General features: G+C 34.8%; 1 protein-coding gene and 1 non-coding gene across 2 annotated transcripts in view; both read left to right on the plus strand.

Annotated features, from left to right (window-relative positions):
* Nucleotides 1–16,228, plus strand: part of LOC150092699 (N(4)-(Beta-N-acetylglucosaminyl)-L-asparaginase-like) — a 131,281-nt gene that overhangs the window by 85,193 nt on the left and 29,860 nt on the right. Inside the window, exon 6 of the mRNA XM_090414711.1 lies at nt 13,398–13,505. Within this exon, the coding sequence (XP_090270837.1) occupies nt 13,398–13,505 (108 nt within the window). The remainder of the gene's footprint in view (nt 1–13,397; nt 13,506–16,228) is intronic.
* On the plus strand, nt 9,531–9,603 carry TRNAC-ACA (transfer RNA cysteine (anticodon ACA)). Its single transcript has one exon. It is a non-coding gene; the product is annotated as a tRNA-Cys (tRNA).

The following is a 16,228-nucleotide window of genomic DNA, read 5'->3' on the forward strand; positions in this document are numbered from 1 at the left end:
GTGAGGCATCTTTCTGTAAAAAGATGAGTTATAATTTGGTATTTGGTTAGAAATATTGTATACTTTTTGTTATATTTAGTATATTATGTAGTTTTAATTCACTGTATGGTATGTAATTGTTTGAATTAGTGCATGTGTGTGTTTATAAGCCTGTTTTAATATATTATTATACTGCTACTGCTTATGAAATGTACAAGATATTTTCTGTGTAATGTAGTGTAATTTTAGATAATTTGAAGATAATTTTGAATGATGATAACTATCTAACTATCGTCTCAAAAAATCTCCAATATGAGAGAGTTTTTGTGTGTGTTGGGGGGGGGGGAACAGGAAGGCATATATATAATGTATTTTTAGGATTGGAATGACTTGAGAAGAAGGGTCATGATTGAAATGAACCAGTTATGTAGGTTGTATAGGAGGAATGGTGTAAAGTTTTTAGATTTTTGGAGTAAATATATTGGATGAAAGACTTGTTTTTGCCTGATGAATTGCACTTTATGGAGAAAGTTTTGTTCAATGAGCAGGTCGATTTGCAAAACCAGAGAAATTGGAAACTAAAGCTATTATTCTGGATTTTCAGGTGCAAGCTTCCCTTGAGTGAGCAAGTATGAGAATTTTAAAGTAATGCAATCCAGAGCATGTATTTTTCCCTTCCCCTCCTCCCAGTTGCTAACATTTATACAGAAGCTTTTGAGCAGTGTGCTCTAGATTCCTTTATTTTAAAACCTAAAGTTTGGCTTAGATATGTTGATAATGTTTTCATTATCTTGGCCACAAGGCCGCAAAACTTTAAAAACCTTCCTCAGCCACCTGAACACACAACATGAACGCATACAATTTACCACTGAAATTGAAAATTAAAACTTGCTTCCTTTCCTGGATACACTGGTCACGCATCTCTCCTCAGGCAGTCCATCCTTCCCTGTCTACTGCAAGCCTACACATACTGGCTGATATATACATGCTAACTCTTACCACAAAATCCTTCACAAAAACTTGGAGTCATTAACCCTCTCAAAAAACAGATCTATAATCGTTTGTTCTAATGAGCAAGTACTTAAGCAAGAATTACAAGCAATACATTTATTAACAATGGCCATATCAAAAATATAGATTATAATAAAATCATAACTATCTCATACATTTTTGTTTTGTATGAGATAGTTAGTGGTTGACCAAATTAGTGTGATTTTAGCATACTATATAGATTGGAACATAGCTTATTTCTTTGTATATACTTCAGATGATGATTTTGATATGAAGGTCAAAACACTGGACGATTATTTTGGTTTATATTAAAGTGAAGCTTTACTATAATAGTAGTTGTTTCTATAATTTTTTTTTTACATGAATGCTGATCACTGTAACTATGACAGAAAGGAAACTGACATATATGTAGTAATGCCAGAAGTCTTGTGTTCTTTTTTAGCATGAATTAGCCAAAAATTATAGGTATTGGTGAGATTTGGATAACAGAAGAAATTGTTACAGAAATAGAATGTAAGGAATATTGTTTTTTCAAGGAGAATAGGGCAAACAGGATTGGGCAGGGGGTAATTTGGCTACAAGAAGAATTGCAATCAACAAAAAAAGTTCAGTAGGAAAGTAGAGTTGAGGAAGGCAGTGCATTTGAAGTTACCTGCTGTTAAATAAAAGCCAGTAGACAAAATATGTAGGCTGAACTGCTGCGATAGCAACCAATTATATATTATACAAGGGCTTCAGAAATACAACTTAAATCTATTAGCCAGAAAAAAAGTTTACTTACCGAAGCTATCACTCAACTTTATATCAATATTGTTATAGGTGATGCAAAACAAATATTGACAAAAGAAAGAAGTAATACATTTTTAATTCTCACTATATATTACACATTATGGTATGATTATGATAATGATGATATGAAAAATGTTTGTACGAGGGTGGTCTGAAAAGTTCTCCACCTTTTTTTTCTAAGTTGGTACATCTGTCATAAACATCCAGTGAAATTGCAAGTCATTCTATCAAGTAGTTTGTTTTATACAGCTGTCTGAAGCAAAAGTGTTGTCTGTGTCCCTTGAAATGGATAAAATTGAGTATCGTGTGGTTATAAAATTTTTTGTAAAAGAAGGTTAAACCCAAAAGAAATTCATTTGAAGTTCATGAAAGTTTATGGGCACTCTTCTCCATCATTTCCGACAATTAAGAAACTGATAGTAGACTGATAGGTCAGTAGTTTGTCAAGCCTTCTATCTCACCCTTTTTATTTATCAGAATTAGGGTAGCCTTCTTCCATATTGTTGGTACATCATTTTTCTTCAGGCATAAAGTAAATAGTTTTGCTAAGGGTTTGTAAATTATTTCTCCACCTGTTTTAAGAAGTTCAGCTATAACTCCATCCTCACCTGCAGCTTTCCCATTTTGCAAGCTTTGGATGTTCCACATAACTTCTTCTGGTAGAATCTCTGGTACTTCAGCTGTGTTGTCGTTGTCTTCTTCTTCATTTAATTCATCATCCTGATATAATATTGAGTAAAATTCTTCAACTCTTTTTGTTGTAGCATATCTAGCTCTGGTGATGGTTTTATCTTGTAGTTTGACTGCAACCATCTATTTTTCTGTTCATCAATTGCTGCAGAGCCGTAGCTAGATGGGGGCAGAGGGAGCAGTCTGCCCCAGGTGGCACTTTGAATCTTTTTGAACTTTTGCAGTTAATTCTAAAATACAGTTTCGAAAACGCATTTCCAAATATTGTAATACTACTGCGAATTTTCCTCACAATTGCTGTAAGTGTTGCTAGTTGTGAGAGTTTTTCTGAATAAAATTGATTAAGAATTACCTACATTACCATGAAATAGACTTTGCCAATGTCATTGATGATTTTGCTAACAGAAAAGTAAGAAAAATAACATTTTAGAATGTTGAAATTAAAGTTTTACTTCAAAAATAAACATAGTGTTTTAATTTATTTCCTTATACGTTGTTTTGACTTTTTGTAGTATTTTTAGTGTGTATTGAGAGGGGCGGCAAACTCAGGGAACTCCCCGGGCAGCAAAAGCTCTAGCTATACCACCGAATTGCTGTTTGGCTTTTTTGAGACTATGGTTGTTTTCAATTGTTTGTAGTATGAATTTACAATTGAATTTTCTTATTTCTTCTGTAATACATTTTCTGATTGTTTTGCACAATTCAGCATATTCAATTTTTATTCTGTAGGTTAATTGATTGTTTCATTTCTCTTTGTTTCTTCAGAGGCAGTTGTCTTGTTTCTGTTTTGTGGTACCAGCTATTTCAAGTGAGCATTGTAAAAGGCTTTGAGTAATAATGTCATTACTTTCTGATAGATCAGCATTGTCATCTATAATAAGATATTTAAATCTATTGTTTAGTTCTTGTTGGAACATATCATTTTTAATGTTGAGTTTGTGTACATCTATGTTTTGCTTTGATCTACGAAACATTTTTCTTCTTTCTTTTTGGATTTTACTGCGAACTATACGATGGTCATGTCCACTGTTGAAGGTGTTTATAACAGAGCAGTTGTGAAAGATGTTTTTCTTATTGCTGAGGATAAAGTCACTTTCACTAGTTTTTCCATATGGACTTTTCCATGTCCACTTTCTATATGTTTTTTTCTTGAAAAAGGAATTCATGATATATAGGTTTTCTTTTTCTGCAAATTCTATTAACTTTGTTCCTCTGTTGTCTCCCATGCCATATCCAAAATTTCCCAATTGAGCTTTCATCTGAATGTTGAATATCAATTCTAGCATTAAAGTCTCCCATTACAATTCCGAAATGATGTTCTCCTTTATTGTAGAGTTGGGATACATCATGATAGAAGGCTTCAATTTCTTTGACGGTATGACTTATTGTTGGTGACTTGGATGATCTTAAGAGAGTATCTTTTTGAGATTTGAACAATACTTTGCTATTTAATCGAATACACTGTCAAATTCTGTTATGTTGTTCTTCAGTTTTTTGTTGATCAAGAATCCAACTCCACTGATTCTTTCCTTATCTTGGTCTCTATAATATAGTATATCTCCATTTTTTAATTGAAGAATTTCTTCACCATTACATCTAACTTTGCACAGTCCAAGAATGTCCCATTTTAGTCGCTTTAGCTCTTCAGTTAGCCATACTTCACTGCTCAGAGTCCTACAGTTTAATGTTCCAAGGTCTAGTTTCCAATGGCAGCATGATCTGGTTAACTGGGGATTCTTAGCACCCTCTGCCTTCATGTTTAACTGCCTGCTGCCATAGGTAGTAACAATCCAGCCTCCGGGAAATGAGGATCATTTTATTTCTGTTGGATTCATCTTGGAAGGTTAGGCCAATTAGGCATATGTACTTATAAGTTTAATATTAAATTAAATGAAAGCATTGATTTGATTAAAATTTTATTTATTGGAAATGATAACTACAACTTAATTTAAATGCATGTGTGATATGAAAAATATGCACATTTTCTCACACAGTTCGAATTTGAGATTTACTATTTTCAAGTAAAGTGCTATAACTATTACACATGATGTCAGCTCATATTTATTGGTTCATGACAGAAATGAAAACTGGAAGTGTGTCGCGTAACAGAGCACGTGTGGAGTGAAATTAATCCTATATACTTCTGTGAGAGTAGTGAAGAGGTTTTTGGAACTCGAAAGCAGATATTTATAAAGTCTTTCATATAGACAGAAAAGCATTTAAAAGTTTTGAATTGTTATGTTATGGCAATCATCACAGAACAACTGTTTAAGAAGAGGGGGAGGCAGATTGAGTGTTTAGTTACTACGAAAAAAAACGAACAGTCTTTCATATAGAAATAAAAAAGTTCTGAACCTTTTTATTCAGAACTTTTATTCTGAATAAAAAGAAGATACAAGGTGGGAAGAAGGCGAAGATGTTTGGCTTATGTTATGACTTTTAGAGAAAAATGACAGATAAAATTGAAACTTTCAGCATTTCTTTAAAAGAGAATTCTGTAGTGTTTGAATTAAGGATTTCAGATCAAGAAGCTTTATTTTCACTCTCTGGAAATGAAACTTCTCTAATGAATTCATTGGCAGCTACCCATGATCAAATAACTTGACAGTGAATGACATGTTTTAAGGGGTGGAGTGTAAGTTATGTGGAAAAAATAGTATATTTTCAATGCATTTAAACCAAGCCAAAAATTCACTCTCCGCTTATTTCTGTTTACTTTGTTTCCATTTCCGTGAATTTCTGGAGCTCTGTATATGTACTATGTATGTATGTGTGTGTTGTGTGCATACAGAGATTGGATAAAATATGGATGATATGCATTGCAAAATTAGCTCAATGACTGCAGGTCAAGTAATCATTATGGAGAAACTTTATCTATAAAAATATAGATTGGAAGTAGGAGAGAACATGGCAGGGGTGGATAGAATTTATGCCAGTATTGAAAGTACTAAAATACTCTGGATTAGAGTTAGATGTCGAAAGATTTCCACTTTGTTTATACTATAAATTAAATATGCCAAGAAATTATATTCTTGGTTAATTAAGTGGAAAAACTTTCAACATCCATCTGTAATTCAGAGTATTTTATGTTGTTTATTATTTTAACGGTATATGTAGCAAATTAGCTACCCTCATCCGCTCACCCAAGGACAGCATTCCTCCTTTATCACATCCAGAAGTCTACCAAGTACCCCGCTCATGCAATCAAGCCTACTACGGTCAAACAGGAAGAACTGTGAATATCCGCATCAGCGAACATAAACGATACGTCCGGAAATATCATTATGGGAAGTCGGGCCTAGCAGACCATGCTCTGGATACCCCTGCACACAGGATCAACTGGAAAAACACAAAAGTACTACACAGAAACCCATATAAATCAGAGAGATTGTTCTTAGAGGCGACAGAAGCCCTAAAACACACTCCAAATCTCAACAAATATGGCTGTATTAACTTGCCGAAGATCTGGGAGACAGTCATATTAAGAAAAAACTAGCACTTTTCTAGGATTCTAGTAATATATGATAGCGTTTTTTTTTTTTTTTTCAGATAGAGGGTGCCAAAATCAGGACTCTAGTCTTTGTGTTGCTGCTACAATTTTGTTTAAGTACACCATGTTGTTTTAGTCTCGCGTATTGTGACAAACAGTGTTTTTGTGCCCTGAAGATGCTGGTTATAATACCAGCGAAATATCAGCATCAAGTTAATAAATTAATTATTTACTTAGTTTCTGTGTTCTATTATACTGTTCTATTATTATTCGATGAACACATAAGTCTGTCCACACGTTCAGAGTATTTTAGTTATAAGGTGTGACAACTTTTGGCTACTTGTATATGGAAATATGACTTCTACATTACTTCAACCTTGGTATTGCTTCTGGGTCCTGCACCTACTGATGAGCCCTTAGTAAACTAATCTGGGTAGTGACTCTTTCTATAATGCATAGTATATACATGTCGGCAAGGATATGTGCTTTGCATTATGGATACTAAGGCAAGTGACGCGTTACTCAGTCATGAAGTTACTTCACAGGCAAACTTTGTTTGCTTACACTTGGATAAAGAATTAAACCAAGAATATAATTTCTTGGCATCTTTAATTTATAGTATGAACCAAGTGGAAAAACTTTCAATGAGTTTCTTAAGAATGGAAGTGGTGGGAAGGATTTGGCAAGTAGCCAAATGATGGCTGGTTTGTGGATTATTTCCTATCAGGATAGACTGTGAAGATCTAGTTAAAAAGTTAGGCTGATAGGTAGAAGGATGATAGAAACATATAAGTTACTAAAGGGATATTATGAATAGATGCTAAAGAAAGTTTCCAGTACATGACTGGATGGAAAAAACAAGGAAGTTCTCTCCATTCTGTTCACTTTTGGGAGTTGTGTAATAGTGTGTTTAGCAAATGTGTAAGGATTAGATCTTTTGCTTGGAGAGTGGTAAATGAGTGGATTGGATTGTCAGAAGACATATGAATTCTTTATTGGTTGAATAGCTTTAAGGAAAATATGATAAGCATTATGTCAGTAATGGTCAGTGTGAGCCTCCCACAATAAGTCTTTGGTGGACTCCATGGAAATACCCATGTAAAAATAAGAATATTACATACCATAGTAGGATTTGAATCTACAGCTGTTTGTGGAGCAGAGACTATTTTTTCAGCTAACCAGGCATTACTAAAATTATTATTATTATTATTCCTGACACCTCCAAGGAGTCCGAAGACTTATCGCGGGAGGACACCTACAACTGTCTCAACCACTACACCGAACCACTACTACGAATCATCTCTATCAACGCCATCTACCGCCCACCTCCACCACTACCACAACTAGTATATTTTGTCTGTAAATTGCGTGTGTTATGAAGGGCCGATTTGTCTGTATGCGGGATGAAAAACCCGAGTTTCCGGGAGAAAAAACCCTGCTACCTCCGTATGAGATCGGCTAACTCACCTTCTATTGAAATCGACTAGATAAAGATTCCTCCCATCGCGACGAGAATCGAACTTAGGCCTATTCCAATCGAATAGTATTATTCAAAATTAATATACAAATAAATTATTTTTAAAAATGCTTTTTTTAAGTGAGTGTTTTTATTATTATTTTTTTTTTATTTTTATTATTAGTTTTTATTATTTTTTTAAAATGCTTTTTTTAAGTGAGTGTTTTTATTATTATTTTTTTTTTAATGAGTGCTTTATATTTACCATTATTCATCAGTTTTGGAACTTAAAAAGTTTTAAAACTAATGAAGAATATGTGAAAATACAATCTTTGGTATGAAAACTGCCTTGGTATTCTGCCTTAGTATATAAGTATACATATGCTTTAAACAATTAGTTCTCGTCAGAGACTAGACAGAGTGTCTTTGCAGTTATAGAGTAAAGGACAATTTATTATCCTTTCCTTTTTATTCCATTAAAATTAATATGGGTATTTCAAATTAGAGTATCCCTATTTAGAGCAATCTGTAGAGAGAACTAGTAGACAAAAATATCCTCAAACTACCAGCAGTTAGTTTGAGGATATTTTGGGGAAGAGATTTAGTGTGAATAAAAAAAAATTAGTTAAAAAAATTGATAAGGGAAATGTAGCACTGTGAGCAAGAAAAGATAGTGAATTTGGCAATGAAGTGATAGTGAATATAGTGAGCCGTAAGGTGGTATAAATGAAGGAGCGAGACTGACTCTGCACTCATTCAACAATGATCACTTTATCTGAATGTGTCTTGCTTGTGAAATGTTTCTGTAGGAATGGGGAAAATGCTTCAGCAGCACTTTGTGAGTGCAGATACCTAAAGACTTTGCAGAAAGGCCCAATGATGCAACTGCACTGAAAATGTTGCAACCGCAGTTATTGAGCAGTCAAATGAAAATGCTTTAGGTTCATGCCGTGCACATACTATAACAAGACAATTAGATTTGCCATACACAACTGTATGGAGAGCTTTGTGTAAAGCATTCCAGTGCTACCCATATAAACATGTCCAGATGCAGTTCTTGGCTGTGGCTGAGTTTATATGGGTAGTGCTGGAATGCTTTAAGCAATGCTCTCCATACAGTTGTGTTTAAAATTAAAGTATCCCTATTCAGCGTAATCTGTCCAAGAAACTTTGCATTGACATTTCTGGCACTGATGGAGGTGGATAAGGATTGGCCTTGGGACATCCTATGGAATGATGAAACACATTTTCATGTTTGTGAACAGTAAACACTCAAAACTGCTGAATCTGGGCTACAAAGAATCCCCATGCATTTCAACAAGTTCCCTTACATGCGTTAAAGGTCTCAGTATGGATGGGATTTATATCATCTGGTTCACATTGATGTAATTTTCCCCCACTCACATCTCCATATTTCCTCTATCAGTCAGTTTTGAACTAATTTTTTTTTATTGTCGAATCTCTTCCCTAGGATCTGGTTAGGGTATCCACCAAGTTTGAAGGTATTTTGTCTACTTGTTCTCTGTACAGATTGCTCTGTATAGGGCTACTTTAATTTTAAACATCCTGTATATTAAGTTGAAGTTTAGAACAGTATGTGATGTGGTAATGGATGAAGCCTAAAATTGCCTACTTGCCAAACTACCACTTACGGTCTACCTTTCACCCTTGCAGTTAAATCACAAGTTTACTCTTGGTTGTTCAGTACATATTACTCATTCTTTCTTTCTTTGAATCATTTAGCGACATGAAACATTTTGGCTATTTTCTTCTTTAATTATGTTTTATGCAAAATCAAGAGTTCACGTATGAAAATACAACCTGAAGTATGATATAGCACGAGATCATAATAATCATAGGCACAACTTAACTAGTGATAAGTTCAGTTTGAGAGAGGACATGAAAGGGTTGTTGGAAGAAGCAATTTAAATCGAGAAAGTGAAAATAGTAAGTATTAGTAAGTATATTACTTCGATATGATAAAAATGAATTAAGAAAAAGGGCTGTGATGGCAAATGATTTGATTTGTATGCTGTGTAGAAAACTAGTTTTTGGATGTGTGGAGTGAGTTTGAGGGAAGATTGGATTTGTATAAGAGGGATGGCCTACACCTGTGGGCCAGTGGCGTAACGGATAACGCGCCTGACTACAGATCAGAAGATTCCAGGTTCAAATCCTGGCTGGCTCATAAATGTTTTATTCCATGAGAAATGTTCATCTGAAACAGCATCAATAATTCCCCACTCTGTACTAAGTCCATTGGAACACGTACAGCTGTCACCCAACATCCTTTCACAGTACACCTTGAAACCCACAGAACAAGTTTCTTTTCCTTCTCATTCATCCCTGCTACTGTGGTACTGTGGAACAGTCTTCCCCCCCCCCCTGACGTATTTCCCAAGGAATACAACATACAGGCATTTAAATTAAATGTAAACAAGTTTCTCCTTTCCCAACCCACCACCCACATATGGTACTAACGTACTATAGGTCGACTAGCCAACTTCTCATATATAGGACCAACATTAAAAAAAAAAAAAAAAAAAACTGAATGCATTTGGCATCAGGAAATGATTATGAAGAGAGAATGATTTGTGTGTTCATCCAGTTTGGACCTATCAAGCATGTGCAACAATGTCTGCATAAGTAAGGAACTAGATAAGAACAGAGATCTGCAAGTTGTCAAACTGTGTCATGCAGACCACAGACAAGTGTAGCAAAGGAGCATGCAGGTAACTTATTATGTCTGTACACAAATGCTAAGAGTATTAGAAACAAAGTAGCAGAGTTGCCTTGGTTAATATATTAGGACCTCATGTTGTAGGCATCAGTGAGACTTGGCTATCAGAATGAGATGTACTAACTGGTATTGAGTCCAGTATTTTTAGGAAGGATAGACTAGACAGGAGGGGGGGGCTGCTAATAATATTGGATGACTTGAATCCAGTTAGAGTTGAGACCTATGATTATAGTACTAGTAACAGTATTTCATGTTCCAGTGAGTTTGAAACCATCTGATGTGAGGTGGAATCTTACAAGATCAAATACATAGTGGAGTATTATTACAGACCTGGTGGATCAATTGCTAGTGATGAAGAAATGCATCACCAAATAGAGATGATGGATGCAAAAAGAGTAATCATAATGGGAGACTTTAATTGTCCAAGCACTGATTGGGTAGCAGTAAAATCTCATGAGAAGATTGAGCTGTTGCGAGACAGCTTCCTCAAGCAGCATGTGACATGAGGAACTCAAGGTCAAAGAGTGTTAGATCTGATTATAGGGGGTTTTCAGTTAAAGACGTAACTATTCTGCCTCTGGTTGGTGACAGTAATCATGTGGTACACACTTCAAAAGTGGTTAGGTTTATGAATGTCCCATTCAGAAAAGGTTACATGCTGAACTAAAAAGCAGGAAATTATGGCCAACTGAGGAGTATGCTGGGTTCTGTGCCATGATATCATTTATTGGATGGGATGGGATGGATATCGACATTGTATTGGAAGTGTTTAAAAAATACTTAAATGATGTGATATCAGAATGTGTCCCTAGAGTTCAAAGAATAAAAAGTGGGAGTGAAATGGATGTGTAATCTAATTAAGCAAGAGACTCGTAAGAAAAAGATGATATGGAAGAAATATCGTGTGCATAAAGATGATGTCAGCTATGATAATTATAAGCAACAGACCAGAAGAATTACAAGTGTTGTACAGAAAGATAAGTCTGAGTATGAAAAGAAACTGGCTCTGCAATGAATTTGAAAGAATAACTCTGTTGAATGCAGATGGTATGTGGGTGACTGATTCGGAAGTGTTTGTTCAACTAATGAACAGCCATTTAGCTAAAAGCTATTAACCTGGTATTACAACATTGAACTCACTGCTACTTCGTTAGCATATGAGGAAACTCATGTGGATGAGGAGGAAGTACTGGAGCTGTTGCACAAACTGAATAAGAATTCTGCAGTAGGAACTGATGGGATATCAGCATAGATGCTAAAAGAGCATTCAGCTGAACTGGCTTTTCCCTTGACCAGGCTATATAATTTGAATCTCAGAACAGAGAAGATTCCACAGGAAATGAAAGAATGTATGGTAATCCCATTGCACAAGGGTGGTCCAAAGAACTGATGTATCCAACCGTTGATTGATCAATTAGTATCTCAGGAGTAGTGATGGTTAAGATTTTGGAAAAAATTGGTTAGGGCTTGCATTCAGAAATGGATTGACAGTAGATCTCTACTTTGCAACAAACAGCATGGGTTTACTAAGGTAAAGTAACATTATCATATTCTATAATAATGTTACCACTGAGTTAGATAAGGGGAATGGATACACGATGACACTTTTGGATTTTGCTAAGGCTTTTGACAGAATACAGCATGGAATACTGTTGAATAAATTGGAGAAAACTAGATTATAAACTATTAGTGGATGAGAGGATGGCTAAGTGACAGATATCAATAAAAGTGGTAAATGAGGGATGTGAATCTGTAAGATTCAAGATAACCAGTAGTGTGCCTCAAAGATCAGTTCTTGGTCCATTGTTATTCAGTCTGTACATTAATGACATTGGGAAGGATTTGACATGACATACAGCTATTTGCTGATGAAGCAAAGATAGGTAGGGCAATCAGGAGGGCTGCTATACAGCACTTCTAGAATAGGCTGGAATTGTGGGCATGTGAAAATGGCTGTCATCTCAATGTTAATAAATGTAAAGTCATGCACCTTGGCATGACTTTACATTTATTAACATTGTATTATATTGGTGGAATTATACTTGAAAAAACTGATGAGGCTATAGATCTTGGAGTTTTAGTAGATAGCAAGTTCAGAGGCCATGGCAAAGAATGCAAATACAACTCAAAACTAGACAGGAAGGTAAAGTTCAAGGGTTATAACAAAAATTGAAAATACAACTCAGAGAATAATAGCAATGCTGAAACAAACCTTGACATGTAAAGATAAGGAAGTCATTTTGCCTCCAAGGCCTTGATAAGATCTCGCTTGGACTATTGCACGCAGGTCTCGTCTCCTGGTTTCCGTGGTGATTCTGATACAGTGGAGAGAGTGCAAAGGATAGTGTCAAAAATGATATCGGGATTGTAGAATGTAGATTATGAAGACAGGTTGAGCATTTGTAGGCTGTAGACACTTGCAACAGGAGAAAGAGGGGTGATATGATTGAGACTTACAAACTTCTGAAATGGTTTATGCAGAATTTCGGTAGATGGAATTTTTCATTTTATGGAGGGTGGGGAAAGGATGCAAGGACATCCGTGGAAGTTGAGAATGAATGCTGTAAAGGGAGTTAGGACTAGATTTTCCTCTCATAGAGTAGCGCATAATTGGATTGGATCACTATTGGATGCTGTGTGTGCAAGTAGTGTGAATGAATTCAAGAACGGGCATGACAGCTGGTGCGATATGGCCTCCCTCGATGACCCCCCTGGAGATCTCTGTTAATAATAATAATAATATTTCATGATATCAAGAGTTTTTGTCCTGTAAGAGTTTCTGCCTTATCTATAATGAGAATGAGTAGTTTGTAACATTTATCAGCCCTGTGGCTGATAAATGTTAATTCTTAAGAATACAAAAAGGGATATAGACTTGAAGCAGAGTTCATCTTGTGCATATTATTATTCTTCCTTGCAATAATCATTATTTTGAGCATAAATATTTATAAATAATAACTATTTTTTGTTTAATTTGTATTCATTTTAAAGTCTAAAGAAAGCTTCTAGTGACCAACTCTAGTACTAAGCTAATCTGAGTAGTTCAGTAATTGGTGAGACTTTTTGATATACTCTTTCTAAAAATATCTTTTATAACTTGAAAATATTATTTCTAATCTTTTTCCTGTAGATAATATCCCACATTTGAAATTATATATAATTATCTTTTCAATTAAAAAATAATCTGAAAAAATTGCCATATTATTGCAACAAATAATAAATAATATAATACACTTTTATAGTAGGGTTGGTGATTCTCCTATTCCTGGTGCTGGTGCATATGCTGATCAAGATGTTGGAGGTGCTGCAGCTACTGGTGATGGAGATATCATGATGCGTTTTTTACCTTCGTAATTCATTTATTTATTACTATTTACACTTCTTATTACATAAAATCAGTATTTTTTGTTATAATTCAATGACAAGGTGATATTAGATATGTCAAATTCAAGTTTTGCTATTTTATGTATATTAATATTTCATTTTATTTATTACTAAACACTTGCTAATTTGAGTGACATGTAATCAATTTATTTACAAATTGTTTTAGAATGAACCATATATATATATATATATATATATATATATAGAAGGAAGTCTTGGTTTCGAGTCTAGTCGGCGACTAGAGGAAATTTTTCTAAGCCTTTTTTCGACCAGTTCCCGAGTTAGTCGATCTCTGGCACGGGCAAGCAGGTTTTTCCTCCCGGAAACTCGGGTTTTTCGTCCTGTAAACTCAAGAAAATCGACCGTAGAACCCACATTATTTCAGACATTAAATATATTGTGTTAGGGTTAGCAACCACGAGATGGCGGCACATTTGAGCCGTCTCTCTTCACTGCGTACCGCTTAATTAGTGATAGCCTTGGGCCATCTGTCTCTGATTGGGTACCAGTGGAGATTGAACTGCCCACTCAGTCTCCAAAAGTTAGATAGGGCTAAATGGCCTCGCCTACTCCCGTATATACGGGAATAAAAAGGCGTTAGCTGATTAGCTGATATATATATATATATAAGAGAAAAAAAAAAGTATTTTTATTCTCTCCCAGTTTCTCATTGCTTATAGTTTGTTTCTTCAGCAAAAACGAAGCACAAAATTATTATAATCAGAGAAAATTAGCAACATTCAAACAGCTGACTTTACTGAGGAAATTAAATACAGTTTTATACTTAGGTGCCTTTTGGCATAATAATAATAACACCCTGGAATTATCAGTAATTTGTTCAACTGTCAAGGAAGATGAAAACATCTGAGGAGTGTTTTTTTTCTGTTGGAACATAATGAATTTAAGATTTTTTCAAAGCAAAAAAAAAATTACTTATGAAACGTGTGAAATGCCTTCTTTCCCTAAAATGTGTTTTTATTTTAAAAGATAATTACTAATTTTAACTGCATATTATTATTATTATTATTATATAGGTATCTCTATGTATCATTATTCACACAATGCCTATCATACTTCTCCTTAAACTCATTCGCTGAAGAAGCACTCCCAATCACCTCTGGCAACACCCATTCACCACCCTCCAAGCAAAAAATCTAGTCCCAACACCCTTTCTAACCACACTCTTACACAATTTCTACTGGTGATCTCTTGTTCTCTCCCTTCTTGCCATGAATTCAAAAAAAGCCTTCAATGTGAATCCTAAAAAAAAAAAATAAAAATAAAAAAAAAAAAAAAAAAAAACCTTTAATAACTTAAATGCTTCTATCATTTCTCCTCTTTTTTCACCTATCAGCTAATATTTGAAGCCTGCAGATCATCTGTTTTCATATATGGCATTCCACAGACCTGCCACAATCTTTATCACTCGCCTTTGGATCCTCTCCACAACTTCTTCGTCACTGCAGAATCTGGGAGTCCAGATCTCTGCATAGTAGCCAAGATGTGGCTTTATTAAAGCCTTATATAGGATAATAATAACCTCTGTAACCGTGCTTGTTCATGTGTTGTTCAGCAACCACATAATCTGATGTGCTGTTTTGGTTACCTTCCCAGCCTGCCCTCTGAATTTCAACTTCCTCTCCACAATCACACCCAAGCCCCTAACCTCATCAATTTCCTGCAGTTCAGTTCCATCAGTATAGTACACAGCTTATGATTTCTTCCCAAAGTGCATCACCTTACTTAGCTACATTCAACTGGAAGCCATTTACCATTGCAAATACTGCTAGTCTATTTAAGCCTTACTGCAGAATCTCATCACCTTGATTTAGCATTACTCTTCTCAGTTATGTTTTGTGAAAATATGCTTGTAGCTTCAGAATTTGGACAACATTCAAATAACAATGTGAACACATTTTATACAGTCCTGTCAGATGTATCAATTTAATGTTAACACATATTTTGAGTTTATACACATTGTTAAGGAAAAATTCACAAAAGCTCATTTCCAAATGGTGTGCAATGACTTAATTCTAAATATTAGTTTTATTATTATTATTGCATAGGAATCTCCATTATTCAGACAATAGCTATCTTACTTCTACTTGAATGCATTTACTGATAGAGCACTCATAACATATTCCAGCAATTTATTCACCCATTTCACTCAGTACCAGCTTTTTGCTTGGAAAGTGAAAAATCTAGTCATGAGTTCTTTATTAAGAGTGTGTCCCAGGTTGTTTGCTAACCACACCCTTACTCAATTTCCAGAAATTATTATTATGGATCATAATAATAATAATTATGTAATTACTAATCATGTAATTACTTATATAATAATAATAATTATTATTACTACTAATATTACTATTATTATGATTATAATAGGATCATTATTATGATCCTATTAAATCAGACCCCCTGAGGCACACCACTGGTGACATTCCTCTCCTCGGATATTGCTCCCCATACAAAACTTGTTGATACCCATCAGACAGCCAATCTCCAATCCACTGCACTAGTCTAATATCCAATCCCATTTGCTCTAGTTTGACTATCAACTTATCATGTGGTAATTTATCAAAAGCCTTTCCCAAGTCTAAGTATACTACTCTGTATCCATCTCCCACATCCAATGCTGCTGTCACCTTATTGTAATAAATAAGTAGATAACTAAAACCTGAGTTCC

The sequence above is a fragment of the Typopeltis vanoorti genome, chromosome 25, assembly GCF_054136105.1.
Source record: "Typopeltis vanoorti isolate ZY-2024b chromosome 25, IOZ_Tvanoo_1.0, whole genome shotgun sequence".
Taxonomy (NCBI): domain Eukaryota; kingdom Metazoa; phylum Arthropoda; class Arachnida; order Uropygi; family Thelyphonidae; genus Typopeltis; species Typopeltis vanoorti.